The sequence below is a fragment of the Papio anubis genome, chromosome 10 (assembly GCF_008728515.1).
Source record: "Papio anubis isolate 15944 chromosome 10, Panubis1.0, whole genome shotgun sequence".
NCBI classification, from domain to species: domain Eukaryota; kingdom Metazoa; phylum Chordata; class Mammalia; order Primates; family Cercopithecidae; genus Papio; species Papio anubis.
In genome coordinates this window covers 124,470,551-124,482,604 of record NC_044985.1, presented here as the reverse complement: position 1 = coordinate 124,482,604, position 12,054 = coordinate 124,470,551, and the positions used below count along the sequence as shown (strand labels likewise).

General features: G+C 64.7%; 1 protein-coding gene across 3 annotated transcripts; it reads right to left on the bottom strand.

Annotated features, from left to right (window-relative positions):
• Positions 1–666: 666 nt before the first annotated feature.
• On the bottom strand, positions 667–10,012 carry RNPEPL1 (arginyl aminopeptidase like 1). 3 transcript variants are annotated; one of them, XM_003908169.3, is made up of 11 exons: positions 9,385–10,011; positions 6,808–6,948; positions 6,118–6,269; positions 5,483–5,599; positions 5,026–5,261; positions 4,752–4,865; positions 4,249–4,361; positions 3,768–3,876; positions 2,627–2,857; positions 2,402–2,544; positions 667–1,793 (listed from the first exon to the last, which is right to left on the bottom strand). In XM_003908169.3, exons 1-11 carry the CDS (start codon positions 9,907–9,909, stop codon positions 1,500–1,502), a joined length of 2,175 nt encoding a protein of 724 aa, XP_003908218.1. In that variant the 5' UTR covers positions 9,910–10,011; the 3' UTR covers positions 667–1,499. The 3 variants fall into 3 exon arrangements, with proteins under 3 accessions (XP_003908218.1, XP_009181762.2, XP_021779920.1); XM_009183498.4 differs by having other exon boundaries at positions 674–1,793; positions 9,421–10,011; XM_021924228.2 differs by having other exon boundaries at positions 675–1,793; positions 2,627–2,824; positions 9,385–10,012.
• Between the last annotated feature and the right edge of the window lie 2,042 nt (positions 10,013–12,054).

Sequence of the window (12,054 nt, the reverse complement as noted above, 5' to 3'; positions counted from 1 at the left end):
GTTGCTACCGCCACTGGAGGGGGATTTGTCTGCCCTGGGGAGGGGCGGGGCATCCAGAACAGGGAAGAGGGCGAGTGGGACATTTGGTGGCTGGGGACTGGATGGTGATGGTGTCAGGGTTATTTGCCCAACACCTCCTGCCCTCCCCACTTCCTGGCTGCCATGTGTGGAGTGGAGCTGTGACTGGGCCTGGCCAGTGGGTTGAGAGAAGAGGCGTACTGCTTCTGGGCCACGGCATGCTGGCCAGGTGTGTGTGGCACTGAGATGGTGGCACCACATCCTTGGGGACTCTGAAAAGCAGCAACACCTATCGCCTGGGAAAATGGAAATCTCAATTCTCCAAAACCAAACATGCCTGTCACCTGGTACCCATCTTGGGACAGGATCACCACTTGAGGCTGGGATTTGGCTTAAGCCACAAAGGTGAAGGCCCAGAGTGAAGGTGACACATGGCCTCCCTGTGACATCCAGAGGCTACTCAGGCCCAGGAGGTCCGGCCAAGGGGCTGGGCAGGACTCGGGGAGCCTGCTCTCAGGCTTGTGTATCAGAGGAGGGGGCCACGCCCAGCTCCTGACCAGCTGCAGGTTCCAAGTCCTAGCAGGCCAGCCCACCCTACACAGCCGGGAAGATGCAGAGGACAAAAATCGAGAGAAAGAGGAAGGGAGATCAGGTTTGCAGAGTGGAAGTTTTAATGGGACCATCACCGTGATACCCCATCGCAGCAGTCCCAGGCTGGAGCCCCAGGCCCCGTCCGCCTCTCCCAGCATGGTGGGCCTAGAAAGAGCACCAGCACCACCTCCCACTTTCCCTAGGATATTGCTGTGCCCATGTGCCTCCCACCCCAGGAAGCCACAAGAGACAGGCTCCCCACACTCCCCCTGGGTCCTGGGACTCCCTGTTCTGAGGGGCTAAGGTTGCCTGGGGCCAGGGGGCCCTCCCCAGGGACAACTGTCCTCTCCCTGTGTCCCCTGCCCCCACACTGAGGGAATGTCTGTGTCCTTGTTCCTCTGCCAGGGGCCAACTGAGGCTGCCAACCCCAGGGGCGGGGTGCAGGGCTGTGCGGGGAGGGTGGCTCAGATCCCTGCAAGGAGGCGTGCTGCAGGGACAGCACAGCCCGGGCCCCTGGCAGATGTAAGGCACAGTGTGGCGGTCACCGTAGGGCTGCTGGGGCCCTTGCCCCAGGGGCAGCACCTGGCAGGTGCTGGCATCCGGGGCTAGGCACAGCTGTCAGTGTTGAGACAGGAGGCATGGCGTGTGCGGGCTGGCCCCAGGGCCTGCAGTGCAAGAGAGCTGGGAGTGGGGAGGCCAGGTCCACAGGTCTCTGCCGGACACAAAGAGGTCCCTCTCCCCATTCTCCCTGCCTGGGAGAGCCCAGGGGAAGGGCTTGTGGGCCTGGGCAGAGCTCATGGCCAGAGCCATAGGCGCAGTCATGGCAGGCCTGGCCCACAGAAGGCACAATTGTGGTGTCTGGGAGGTCGAGGGTCAGCCCGCCAACAGGGCTAGGCAGACACGTTGACGTCCCTGAGAGAGATGGCACTGCTGGGGGTCTCATCCCCAAGCAGCAGGGCCTGTGCGTCCGAGTCTGTGTCTGCTTCAGCCCTGCCCAGCTCCGTGCTGGGCTCTGGGGCAGGCTCTGTGCTAGAGCCCAGGCCCTGGGACAGGATCTGCTGGATGGCTCTGCGCAGGTTGGGGTGCAGCCGGCCCTGCGTCTGGTAGAAGACCTCCAGCGCGAAGGACTTGAGGGCACCGGTGCAGAGGTCCTCGTACAGCGGGATGGTGTACATGCGTGACATCTGCAGGAGGGTTACTCGGTCACACTGGTGGGCTCCCCAGGCCCCTCGAGCCAGCCCACCCTGCCAGACCGGCCAGGCGGCTCTCCTACCCCTGGCTCCCCAGTTTCATCATCAGGGCTGTGGCCTGGAATCTGGTGTCCAGGAGGCCTGCCATTAGCCTCTAACCTCCACCCCACCCTTCCAGGCCGACCATGGAGTCCCCATCTCCAGGGAGCCCGGGCTGGAGGGAGCACATACAGGGAACAGGGCAGCCAGGGCCCACGGGCCTGAGGGCTCTGGGTTCTCTCTGAGGAGGTTGGACATCCCCTCTGCCCAGACCTGGACGCTGAAGGCCCAGGGCCCAGCAGGCTGAGGTGGCCTGGACCCCAGACTCCTGCTCCCAGCTGGTCCCTTCCACAGCTTCTCCAAGAACTGGTGGAGTCCAGGCTGCCCTCTGGCACCTGCACCTGGTGCACGCCCCCACTCCCAACAGACCCCTACATCTTCCCCGCCCCATTCTCCAGAATGTGCCTGGCCTGCCCCAACAGCTCAGACTAGGGAGTCGGGTGGGACTCCCACTCCGCATGGCTAGGCCGTTCCAGGCTGCTCCCCTGGGCAGGTGACTGCACCTGGCTCTCCAGGAAGCGCCGCACCCTGTGGAGGTCAGGATAGTAGTCGTTGCGGACCACGATCTGTAGCCAGCGGATGCGGATCTCAGCGTTCATCGAGTCCAGCAGGGAGGAGTAGCACTTGGACAGGCTCATCACCACCTCTGCAGGGCAGGGGGCAGGTCAGGGCTGAGCTGCTGTTGCACCCCAGCCCCTGGGCCACCCCCATCAGCTTCAAGGACCCACCCTGTGGCAGCGGGGACCCATCCAGGAGCCGGTCCAGGAAGAGTGCTGTCTGGAAGGTCCTCCACTTGGAGATGTCAATGGCACTGGCTGAGGCAGCTGCCTGGTCCAGGGGTTCTGCGGTCCACAGCTGGAAAAGGGCCTCCACGGGGCGGGTCAGGCTGGATCCCTGAGACAGGTCCGGCTCAGCCAGCGGCGGGCCTGTGGCATTGAGCCAGCGCTCGAATTCCAGCCCTGGAGGGGAGAAGTGACCCTGGGGTCCCTGCCCGGGCTGGGGAGGGGCTGCCTGAGCAATCTGCCCAGGAGACCCCAGACCCTGAGTGTGTCCCAGGCAGGCGGCCTGTTCCAGGGACATGGGCCATTCAGGAAGGCGGGGTCAGCTCCAGCCAGCACTGCCACTTGAAGCCACTGAAGGGGCTTCTGTGAAGGGGTACAGGGAGCCAGAGGCTTGGGTTGGTGACCCAACCACGCCTCTCCTGGGTGGAAGACAATGAAGTAGTCTAAACCCAACCTCAGTGCTGGCAGAGGCCACCTGCGCCATGAGCCAGCAGGGGCGGGATGGGGGCAACAGGCTCTTAAGATGATGTTCCTGCTCTAAAAGGGCAGTGCCCATCCCCTACCCACAAAAAGCTCTTGGTGCACTTGCTGTACCTTCCAAAACTTGGTGTCACCATGCACAGCCCTCCCAGTGGCACCTCACCACCCTCCAGCAATTCTGGCCTCTCCCTCAATGTCTGAACCCTGCAGTCCCTTCCTGGGCCCCAAAGCCCTCAGACCCTCAGGGACACCCTTAGAAGTGATGCATAAGCAGGGCTGGCTGCTGTTTTCCAGCTCCAGGACACCCCCATCACCCGTCCTTCCTGCACCAGGCCCTTTGCACACCTGGTTTCCACGGCCCACTTCCTGGGGGTGCCTAACTCGGCCCACTTAGCCTTGTGCCACCGCCCCCAGGCAGGTCCCCAACCCCAGCCCTGTTCTCATAGCATACCGGCCTGGGGCCCATATGGTCCAGCAAGGGTCTACTGAAGGACAGACAGTGAACTGACTGGCCTTTCCCCCAGGCGGAGCGGCCTCTCAGGCAGCAGAGGCCCCGCCTGTCATCACACCCACAGCTCCCTGACTGCAGCAGTGGGGTCAGCCTCACCTGCCCGGCAGTCCACGCTCTGCTCCTTCAGCTCCGGGAAGAAGCTCAGGAAGGAGTCCAGCAGGTCCTGGGCCACCACACTGGTGAACTTGTACTTCTCCACGTAGGCCTGTGTGGCAGAGGTGGGGCCTCAGCAGGCCTGGAAAGGCGGGGCACAGGCAGCCCCACGAGAGGCCTGCAGGGCACTGCAGGGTATGCGCCGAGGTACGTGCTGGACACAGGGCAGGCGCAGAGGCAGCTAGTAGGCATTGCGGAGCCAGCATTTGGCACACAGGCCCTGCCAAGTGACCAAACGGAGGGTGGGAGAAGGGAAGGTGGCAACCCAGGCACTCCCCACAAAGAAAGGCAGACTAGGTCACAGCCAGGCTCACAGGCCCCTGCCAATTCCACCCCAACTGCCAGAAGAGCAGGCAGCCCTGTGAGCTGGGGAGGGGCTGGGGGCAGGTGGCAGCAGGGCCGTCCCGGGCACGGGGCTGCTCACTCGGAGAAAGTCATCAAAGCGCTGTGGATCTCCGCAGAGCTGGGACAGGTAGTACACGAAGCAGTAGCCCTTCTCGTAGGTGAACAGGTTCATCAGGTGGCTGGGATTCACTCCTGCAAGGTGAACACCCACCTGGGCTGGCGTCCGAGACCACCAGTGTCCCATGGGACAGGGAGGGGCGGTGGTCAGGCTCCGAGGAGCAGGAAGGGTCGAGGGCCACAGTCCCTCACATGTCCAGATGTGTACTGACGCCCTGGGCACCCCTCGGAGAAGACTGAGGACTCACACGCCACTGTGACTGGTGCTCAGAGCCAGGGAGGTGGCGGTGGCTGTGGGAGCCTGGGGAGGCCTTGCCCAGACGAGGGGCTCTCAGCTTGGCCTTGGCAGGGGTCCAGGCACAGTAGGGGACAGAGAAGCCACAGCCAGCACACACGAAGGACAGGCAAGGAGGCCTTGAGGGGTGACATCCCCGGTTCCAGGAGTGGGTCCTGAGGAGCAGGTACCTGGCTCCAGCTTGACCTGCAGTTTGCTGACCGGGCTGTCCTCTCCCAGAAGCTTCATCTGCCGGTGCAGGGCATCCAGGCGGAAGGCAGTCTCCAGGCAGGTGAAGGCAGCACCTGGATGGGGTCCGGAGACAGGGGAGAGGTGAGGGGGTGTCGGGGGAATCGGGGGAAGCAGGGGGTGTGGGCACCTGCAGCATGGCAGGGGAGCCAGGCTGGGCTTTCTGCCCCTGGCTCAGTGCCCAGGGCCCCCAGTGGCTGCCCTCCCCGGCCGCACCGTAGGTCTCGGTGGTGATGCGGCGCTGGGCATAGGTGGCCAGGCCCTCGCTCAGCCACATCTCTTCCCACGTGGCGTTGGTGACAGCATTGCCGAACCAGCTGTGGGCCACCTCATGGATGACATCGATGACCAGGAACTCATCGCTCTCCAGGATGGAGGAGATGATGAAGGTGAGGCAGGGGTTCTCCATGGCCACGATGGGGAAGGAGGGGGGCAGGAAGACAATGTCGTACCTGCACCGGGAGGGCAGTGAGGGTGGCAGACCTCAGGGCTCAGATTCCCACCCCGTACACCCACACCCCACCTTCCACCCAGCGGGGATCAGCCCCGCCCCTGCAGTGAGCTCCGCTTCCTCCCCAGGAGATGGGGACAGGACACCCCAGGGGTCAGACGAGGGGCTCCCCCTCTGACTCCTCCTTCCAGTCAGCCAGGTATACAGGTCCCCGGGGCCTACCTGCCCCACATGTACGGCCCATACAGCCGCTCAGCTGCACTCAGCCACTGCTCCACTGCGCCCGACAACTTGCTGGTGGCCGTGGGTAGGAGGCACGGCTCGGCCCACACGCGGCTTCTGTTGCATGCAGAGAGGGTCAGCTGAGGCCGAGCAGCCCCAGCCCGGCTCACCCCAAAAGGCTCTCCCACTGCCCTGGGGCTCCAGTAACAACCACACCTCATCCAGCCTGGCTGACCACCCTAGCCCGCAGCCTGCCCTGCCTCACTGGGTGGGCAGCTACCCTGGCCCTTCCCACAGCAGGGGCAGAGCTGCATTCTAGGGGCCACTTAGCTCATTTTATCTCTGGGTTGAAGGCACCAACGAAGGTGTGAGGGTGCCAGGCTGTGCGGGGGCCTTGGCAGGAAGGACCAGTTTGCAGGGCAGGCACTGGGTGGGCCAGGCTGCTGGGTCTGAGGGCACATGGGTGGGAAGGCCTGGCAGACAGGGCCCTGGCAGTGGCACCAAGGCAGGGGCAGGGCTGGCCCAGAGTACCCAGAGGTCAGTGGGGGTCCTCAGCAGGGCAGCTGTGGACACAGGTCACAGATCCCCAGTGGGGCTCTCCCGGAGGCCTGGGCAGCCCGGAAGGCCCTCCCTACCTGGGCCCGATGTCTGCTGGCTTGAGGTCTCCGGCCACCAGGGCCACGAGGTAGGCGGGCACGGGATGCTCCATGTGGAAGTGGAAGACGCCTTCTTCCTCCATGTACGCACTCCGGGTGGCACTCATCAGCACCTGCACCCCCGACGGCGCCTGTAAGGAGGCCAGACTGAGACCAGGAGGCCCCACCGTCAACAAACCCACAGCCCAGGCCAGGGAGCCTGTCAGGCTGCCCCACATTAGTAGCAGGAAACCCTACATCCCCATCAGGGAACGTTTCTGTCAGAGAACTTTTCTCCAAAGACCTGCCACCCTCCACTCGGAACCCCGAGCTCCCAGCCTGCAAACCTCATCCCAGTGCAGAGGGTGCTGCCAAGCTCAGGCCCGGTGACCTACAGACCCCACCAGAGATCAGCAGTTCTGTCTGGAGACCCCTTGTCTGGGGCCCCTACAATCCCTCACCCTGGGTCCAGGACCCTGAACCCCTCAGGCCCGTTGGAGGCAGCCCAGCTTCCCCTGTTCCCTGCAAAGCAGCTCCTCCCATAGAGTAGGGAAGGTGGGCTCCTGCTAGCACTGTGGCATGCTGGCAGCTGGGGCCACAGTCCAGGCAGGTAGGAGCAAGGGGGAGGCGGTGTGGCCAGGCTGCTGGGCTGTCCTGGGAGCAAGGTGATGGCAGCTGGTGGCTCCTGACCTTGACGACGGCAGAGTAGGTGCACTTCACGGCAGGTGTGTCAAAGCACGGGAAGAAGGAGCGGTTGCACACGGAGTGGCCCTGGGTGAAGACGAAGGGCTTGGCGCAGCCATAGGTCAGCTCTGGGTCCAGCCACCAGATCTGCGGGCAGGATGGCACATCAGCAGATGGCCACCCAGCTGGGGTGCTGGGCCCTAGCCACTGGGCAGCAGCCTGAGAGAAGGCAGGAGGCTCTGGGAGGCGACGATGGCTGGATTATCTTGCTGAGTTCATCGAGCGCCAATAGCCACCCTCTAGCCTTCACTTGCCTGCCGGGGCAGGGGGACATCGCGGGCAGGTGACCCAGGGTGTGGCCTGCACTGTGTCATCAGGGCCAGACCCCAACCCAGGCAGGAGGCCCTGTGTCAGGGAGCTGACAGGGGAATCTCCCAGCTAACACCAGGGCGAAGAAAGGGAATAGCCCATCATTGCATTATCTTAGCTTCCTTAGGGAAACTAAGGCAAAGTCAGAACACACTCAGTCCAAATTCCCAGCAGCTCATCTGGTCATGGCAGGAAAGGGAGCCTGGGATGTGGAAGCTGGGAAGCCAGAGCCTCCTGATGGCTACACACTGGCAGGTAGCACACCTGAGCCCAGAGCCGCCCTGAGCCCAGGCAGCCTCGCCTGGAGGGACCCCGAAGGAGACAGGCTCCAGGCCAGGGAATGGCAAGCAGGGAGTGGAGGCCAGGCCAGAGGCCCCTGCTGGCAGGGGACAGGAGTGGCTAAGGGAAGGATGGCCGGGGCCACTGCCTGGAGGCTGGGGGCTGCGGTGAGTGCTGTGGAATGGGTGTGCTCACAGCAGCTGCTGCCCACCTAAGGTCATGCCCTGGCAAACCTCTCATCTGCGCCATAGCTGTTGAGGCTTTCCTCACCCCGAGATGCTGAGGCCAGGCCCCAGCCCCACTGAGAAGCCCGCACCCCTGGGCCCTCCTGCCACTATCCTGCCGCACCCATCTCATCTTCCTTCCAAGAATTCTGACCTCTCCAATGAGGGCAGCTCAGAGTCTGGGAGGGGGACCCTCTCCCAACCACAGCCACATTACCTTCGTCCCGAGTCAGCCCTGCACGCTGTCCCCACCCTCCCCTCTGCCGGAATGAGATTGTCAAGGCAAACTGAATTGCTTCTCATGCATGGGCCCTCCCAAGACCATGAGTGGGAGACGCCCCCAACACCTTCTGAGAGTGGACGAGTGGAATCCACAGCTGATGGCCACTGACGGCCTGGAGGATCCCAGACCAGGAGGGCTGCCTCCCCTGCAGACCCAGCCAGACCCCTGCCAGCACTCTCAGATCTCTTCCAAACTTCCTGTTGGTGCCCTGGCCCTGCCCCAGCCGGGCACAGGCGGCTTTTCGTTCCTGCTAAGCCCTGGGCTGCCAGGGTGTTCAGGACCCACCTGGGGAGCCATTCACAAATGCAGCCTCTCCCTTGGGGGTGCTGGGACCTGGGAATTGGTATGAAGGAACCTCACTGCAGGAGTCTCCTCAAGGCCAGGGAGAAGCCCATCCCTCAGTTCTCACCTGTCATACTGAGAGGCATACTTGCCACCTGTCAGAGCCCTGGAATACCACAGCAGGGGTGGGGCTGGCTGGCCAGCGGCCTGCACACCCACAGGGGTTCTGGGAGGAAGGTGAGGTGGCAGGTCCTGCTTAGGGCTCCTGGGAAATGTACAGGAAGCCCACAGGGGTGCACTGGTCTGGGTTCTTCCTGCCCAGATGTCACCTTGGCTCTTTGTGGCTTGACACCTCTCCACCACCCTGTCTATTTATGTGCCTTGATCAGTGACAGCTGGACTTCCCAGCACCTCCACAGCTGTGTGTGTACTGCATATGTTGGGTGTCACATGTGTGCCATCCATACCACCTGGGGATGCAGTATGAACCCCCATGCTGTAGGCAGGAAAGGCCCTGCTCCATCCTGTACACACCCCCACTGGTGGAGGTGGAGGGGGTGCTGCAGCCACAGCGCCAGCCTGAGCCACCTGGCCTTTCTTGCAGAGCCTCTAGAGTGGTGGGTACCCAGTGTCCAAGCCCTGCAGAGCCTATGTGTGTCTATGTTGGGGTCGCGGGGCCTACTGGTCTCAACACTCCACCAGTGCTGGCCAAGGGAGCCCCAAACCGAGCATCACAACCACCCCCCTCCCATGGCCCTTTCCTCTGCCTCTGGCTTGGACACATCTGCAGGCCCTGGTCACATGGAGGCCCTTCCGCAGCTGACACTCCAGCCCTACCCTCGGTGCCAGGATCCTGCAGATGTACACCTTGGTGGGTAACAGAAGCTGCTCATGTCCCCAGGCAGGGACCGAACACTTGAACGGGAGGCTTCCCTGAGTGACATGCTGTCCGGTGTCCCCGAAGGACTCCGGCCTCTATGCAAAGGTCCTAAGGGCTCACAGGCAACAGCTGGGAATCACCGGGGTGAGGGGAGGGGGGCACCTGTAGGGCACAGATTCGCGTCTCTCAGCCTGGCCGTGCGGCGAGAGGCTGCTAGCAGCGCCCTGCGGACCGGCCCGCAGCCCCGGCGCCCGCCCCGGACTCACGGCGGGGGCGTCGGTCGAGGTGTAGCGCAGGATAACCTGGAAGGGCTGGTGCGCCTGCAGCTCGGGCGGCAGCGTGACGGTGAGCGAGGAGCCGTAGTCGGTGAACGGGTCCACCCTGAAGGCCAGCGGGCAGCAGGCAGGCTCGGCGCCGGGCGCCTCGGGGAAGGCGGGCAGCGGGGGTGGCGGCGCGGGACCCGGCCCGGGGGCGGAGAAGGCGAAGGCGCAGGGCGTCTCGGCGGAGGCGGGGGCGCGACGGAAGGCGGCCGAATGCAGGCGCAGGGCCGGGTGCGCGTCGAGCACGAGCGCGCGGGGCGCGGGCCGCAGCGCGCACAGCTCGAGCACCAGGCAGCCGGCCAGCTCGCGCGCTTCGGGCCGCAGCTCCAGGCCCAGCTGCAGGTGGCGGAGGCGGAAGAGCTGCGCGCTGGAGGCCGAGGCCACGTCCAGGGCGGGCGGCGGCTCGGGCGGCGGGCGGACGGGCGCGGTCTCGGCGCCGGGCGCCTGGCGGCAGCAGCACTGCGCGGCCATGGCCGCCGGCACTAGGTGAAATCCATGGGCGGCGGCCGCGCCGGGCCGCGGGCAGCGGGCTAGGGGCGCCGGGCGGCGGCGGCGGGGCGCGGGCACAACAGGAAAGTCGCGCCGGGAGCCGCCGGCCCCGGCCCCGCCGTGCGCCGCCCCGCCCGCCCCGCCTCGCCGCCGCCGGGCGCTGTGCGGTGGGCCGGGGCGCGGGACCGGGGGCGCCGGGCGGGAGGGCCGAGCCAGGGCCGCGGGGAGTCGGGACCGAGGCGGGGCCGGGCGCTGTGTTGGGAGCCGAGGTGGGTGCGAGCGCCGAGCAGCACCCCCAGCCCCTCGCTCCCTCCCCAGGCGGCGCCCGGGAGATCCCTGGAGGCGGGATCGCTGCTCCCTCCCGGACACTGCCGGCCAGGCCCCGGGGGCAGCCGCTGAAGGGACCTGGGAACCTTGGGGCCACCGGGGCAGGCAGCTTCCAGGTGTGGTTCGTGCTCCCGAGGAGCGCAGCGTCGCGAACTCAATGTCATTCTTCCATCCGGGGCCACGGGCAAGGCAGGATTCTCCTGGCGCCCCTGCCACTCCCCCAAGTCTACCGGTGTGGTCTGTGCTGTGGGTCCTGCGGTGCGAGGAGCTCCGGAGCCTTCACGCCGCGCTGTCAACTACAGCACCCACCAACCACGTGTGGCCATTTAGGTGCGAATTAAATACAGTTAGAAGTTCAGTTCCTTGGTGGCAGGTGGAGCGAGTGAGTGTGTGTGTCTTGCTGGGAGGAGTGGCTAATGGACAAAGCAGGCAGGAATCATTTCCACAATCGCAGAAGTTCCTCTGGGCAGCGCTGGGAACCTCTCATTAGAAGCCCTGTGCTGGGGTACGAACGAGGGCTTGGCCTGCCTGTCCCCACCCCATCCGCCAGGTCCACCCTTCCCAACGCTATTCTCTGCGGACCTGGCGAAGGCTGCCCAAGGCTGAGCCTGTCCAGGAGCCTGAGCCCCGAGGGAAGGGCTACTTGCCTGGCAGAAGCTGCTAGTGAGCTCCCAGCGGGTGAATTTTGAGGCTGTGGAATAACAGGAGCCACCATGATGTCGCTGTTGTCATCAAGTAAGAATTCAAATTCCTAGGGACAAGGGGCTTCTGGGGCTGGGGAACTATGCAGGAACCCAGGACACCGCTCTCCTCTGCTGCACTGAGGTGTGGCAGTGCAGGGCTGGACTCGGGTACCGCACTTGACTCAGCGTCAGCCCTGAGTAGTGTTTCCTGTGTCTGGACTCAGCCTCCCCGATGTGTAACCCTCCGTGTCTACCCTCCTTCCGTGGGGCGGGAAGGAAGGATGAGAGGGAGAGTGTGTTCACGTTTGCGGGACAGAGCACTGAGGCATCATTTCACTTTTCCCATAGGACCTCAGGTGCCCACGTGCCCTCTTCAGGGACACGGTCACGATCTTGGGGCACCCATCCCAAACTCACCAGGAGCCCCTAGGCTTACACAGTCACTCAAAGGTGAAGATCAGCCTTGCATCCAAGGCTGACGGGGAAGACAACTGGGATGGGACCCTCCTCACTGCCCCCAGCGCCCTGCCCGGTGGGGCCCTGCAGTGCCAAGGGCATACTGTTTTCGAGGGCACCCCCAGTTCTACAGGCTCTCCAGAGCCCACCGGGCCATGTACCTGGCTGGAAGAACCTCAGTTCTGCACACGCGGTGCCACACGAGCTGGGCCTGGCCGCCCGGGGGGGCAAGTCACCACAGGGAGCTTGGGGGCTTGCCACCCTAAGCCCCGCACTGGACTCAGGGAGCAGAGGTTGGGGTCTTGCCCTGGGCACCTCTCCGCGGCCAGTTCTGCACACAGGAGTCTAGAGTTGCTGTGGCACCTCCTCCCTGGGGGTCCACAAGTGTGCTTCGAACGCTTATGCCAGGAGCTGCCCTACTGCACCCCACGGTGCGGGAGGCGCGGCTGGGCCGAGAGGGCGGGGTCTGCAATTGCGCTGCGGGCGCCTCTCGCGCCGGCCCCGCCCCGCCCGAGGAGGCCCCGCCCCCGCCTGCCCGGCATCCCCTGGCGGCGGGAGGCTGCGCCGCAGCCAGGCCGGGGCAGGCACCTCTGATTTCTCTAACCCAGGAAGAGGAGCCTGGACGTCGGGACTGTCAGCCCTGGGTTTCTCCCACAGGAAT

Coding starts and splice junctions, on each gene's coding strand:
- RNPEPL1 (XM_003908169.3), bottom strand. CDS start 9,909: ATGGCCGCGCAGTGCTGCTGCCGCCAGGCGCCCGGCGCCGAGACCGCG. Junction 4,866..5,025: donor CATCACCACCGAGACCTACG/GTGCGGCCGGGG, acceptor GACCCCATCCAG/GTGCTGCCTTCACCTGCCTG. Junction 2,858..3,767: donor GAGCGTGGACTGCCGGGCAG/GTGAGGCTGACC, acceptor TCTCCCCTCCAG/GGCTGGAATTCGAGCGCTGG.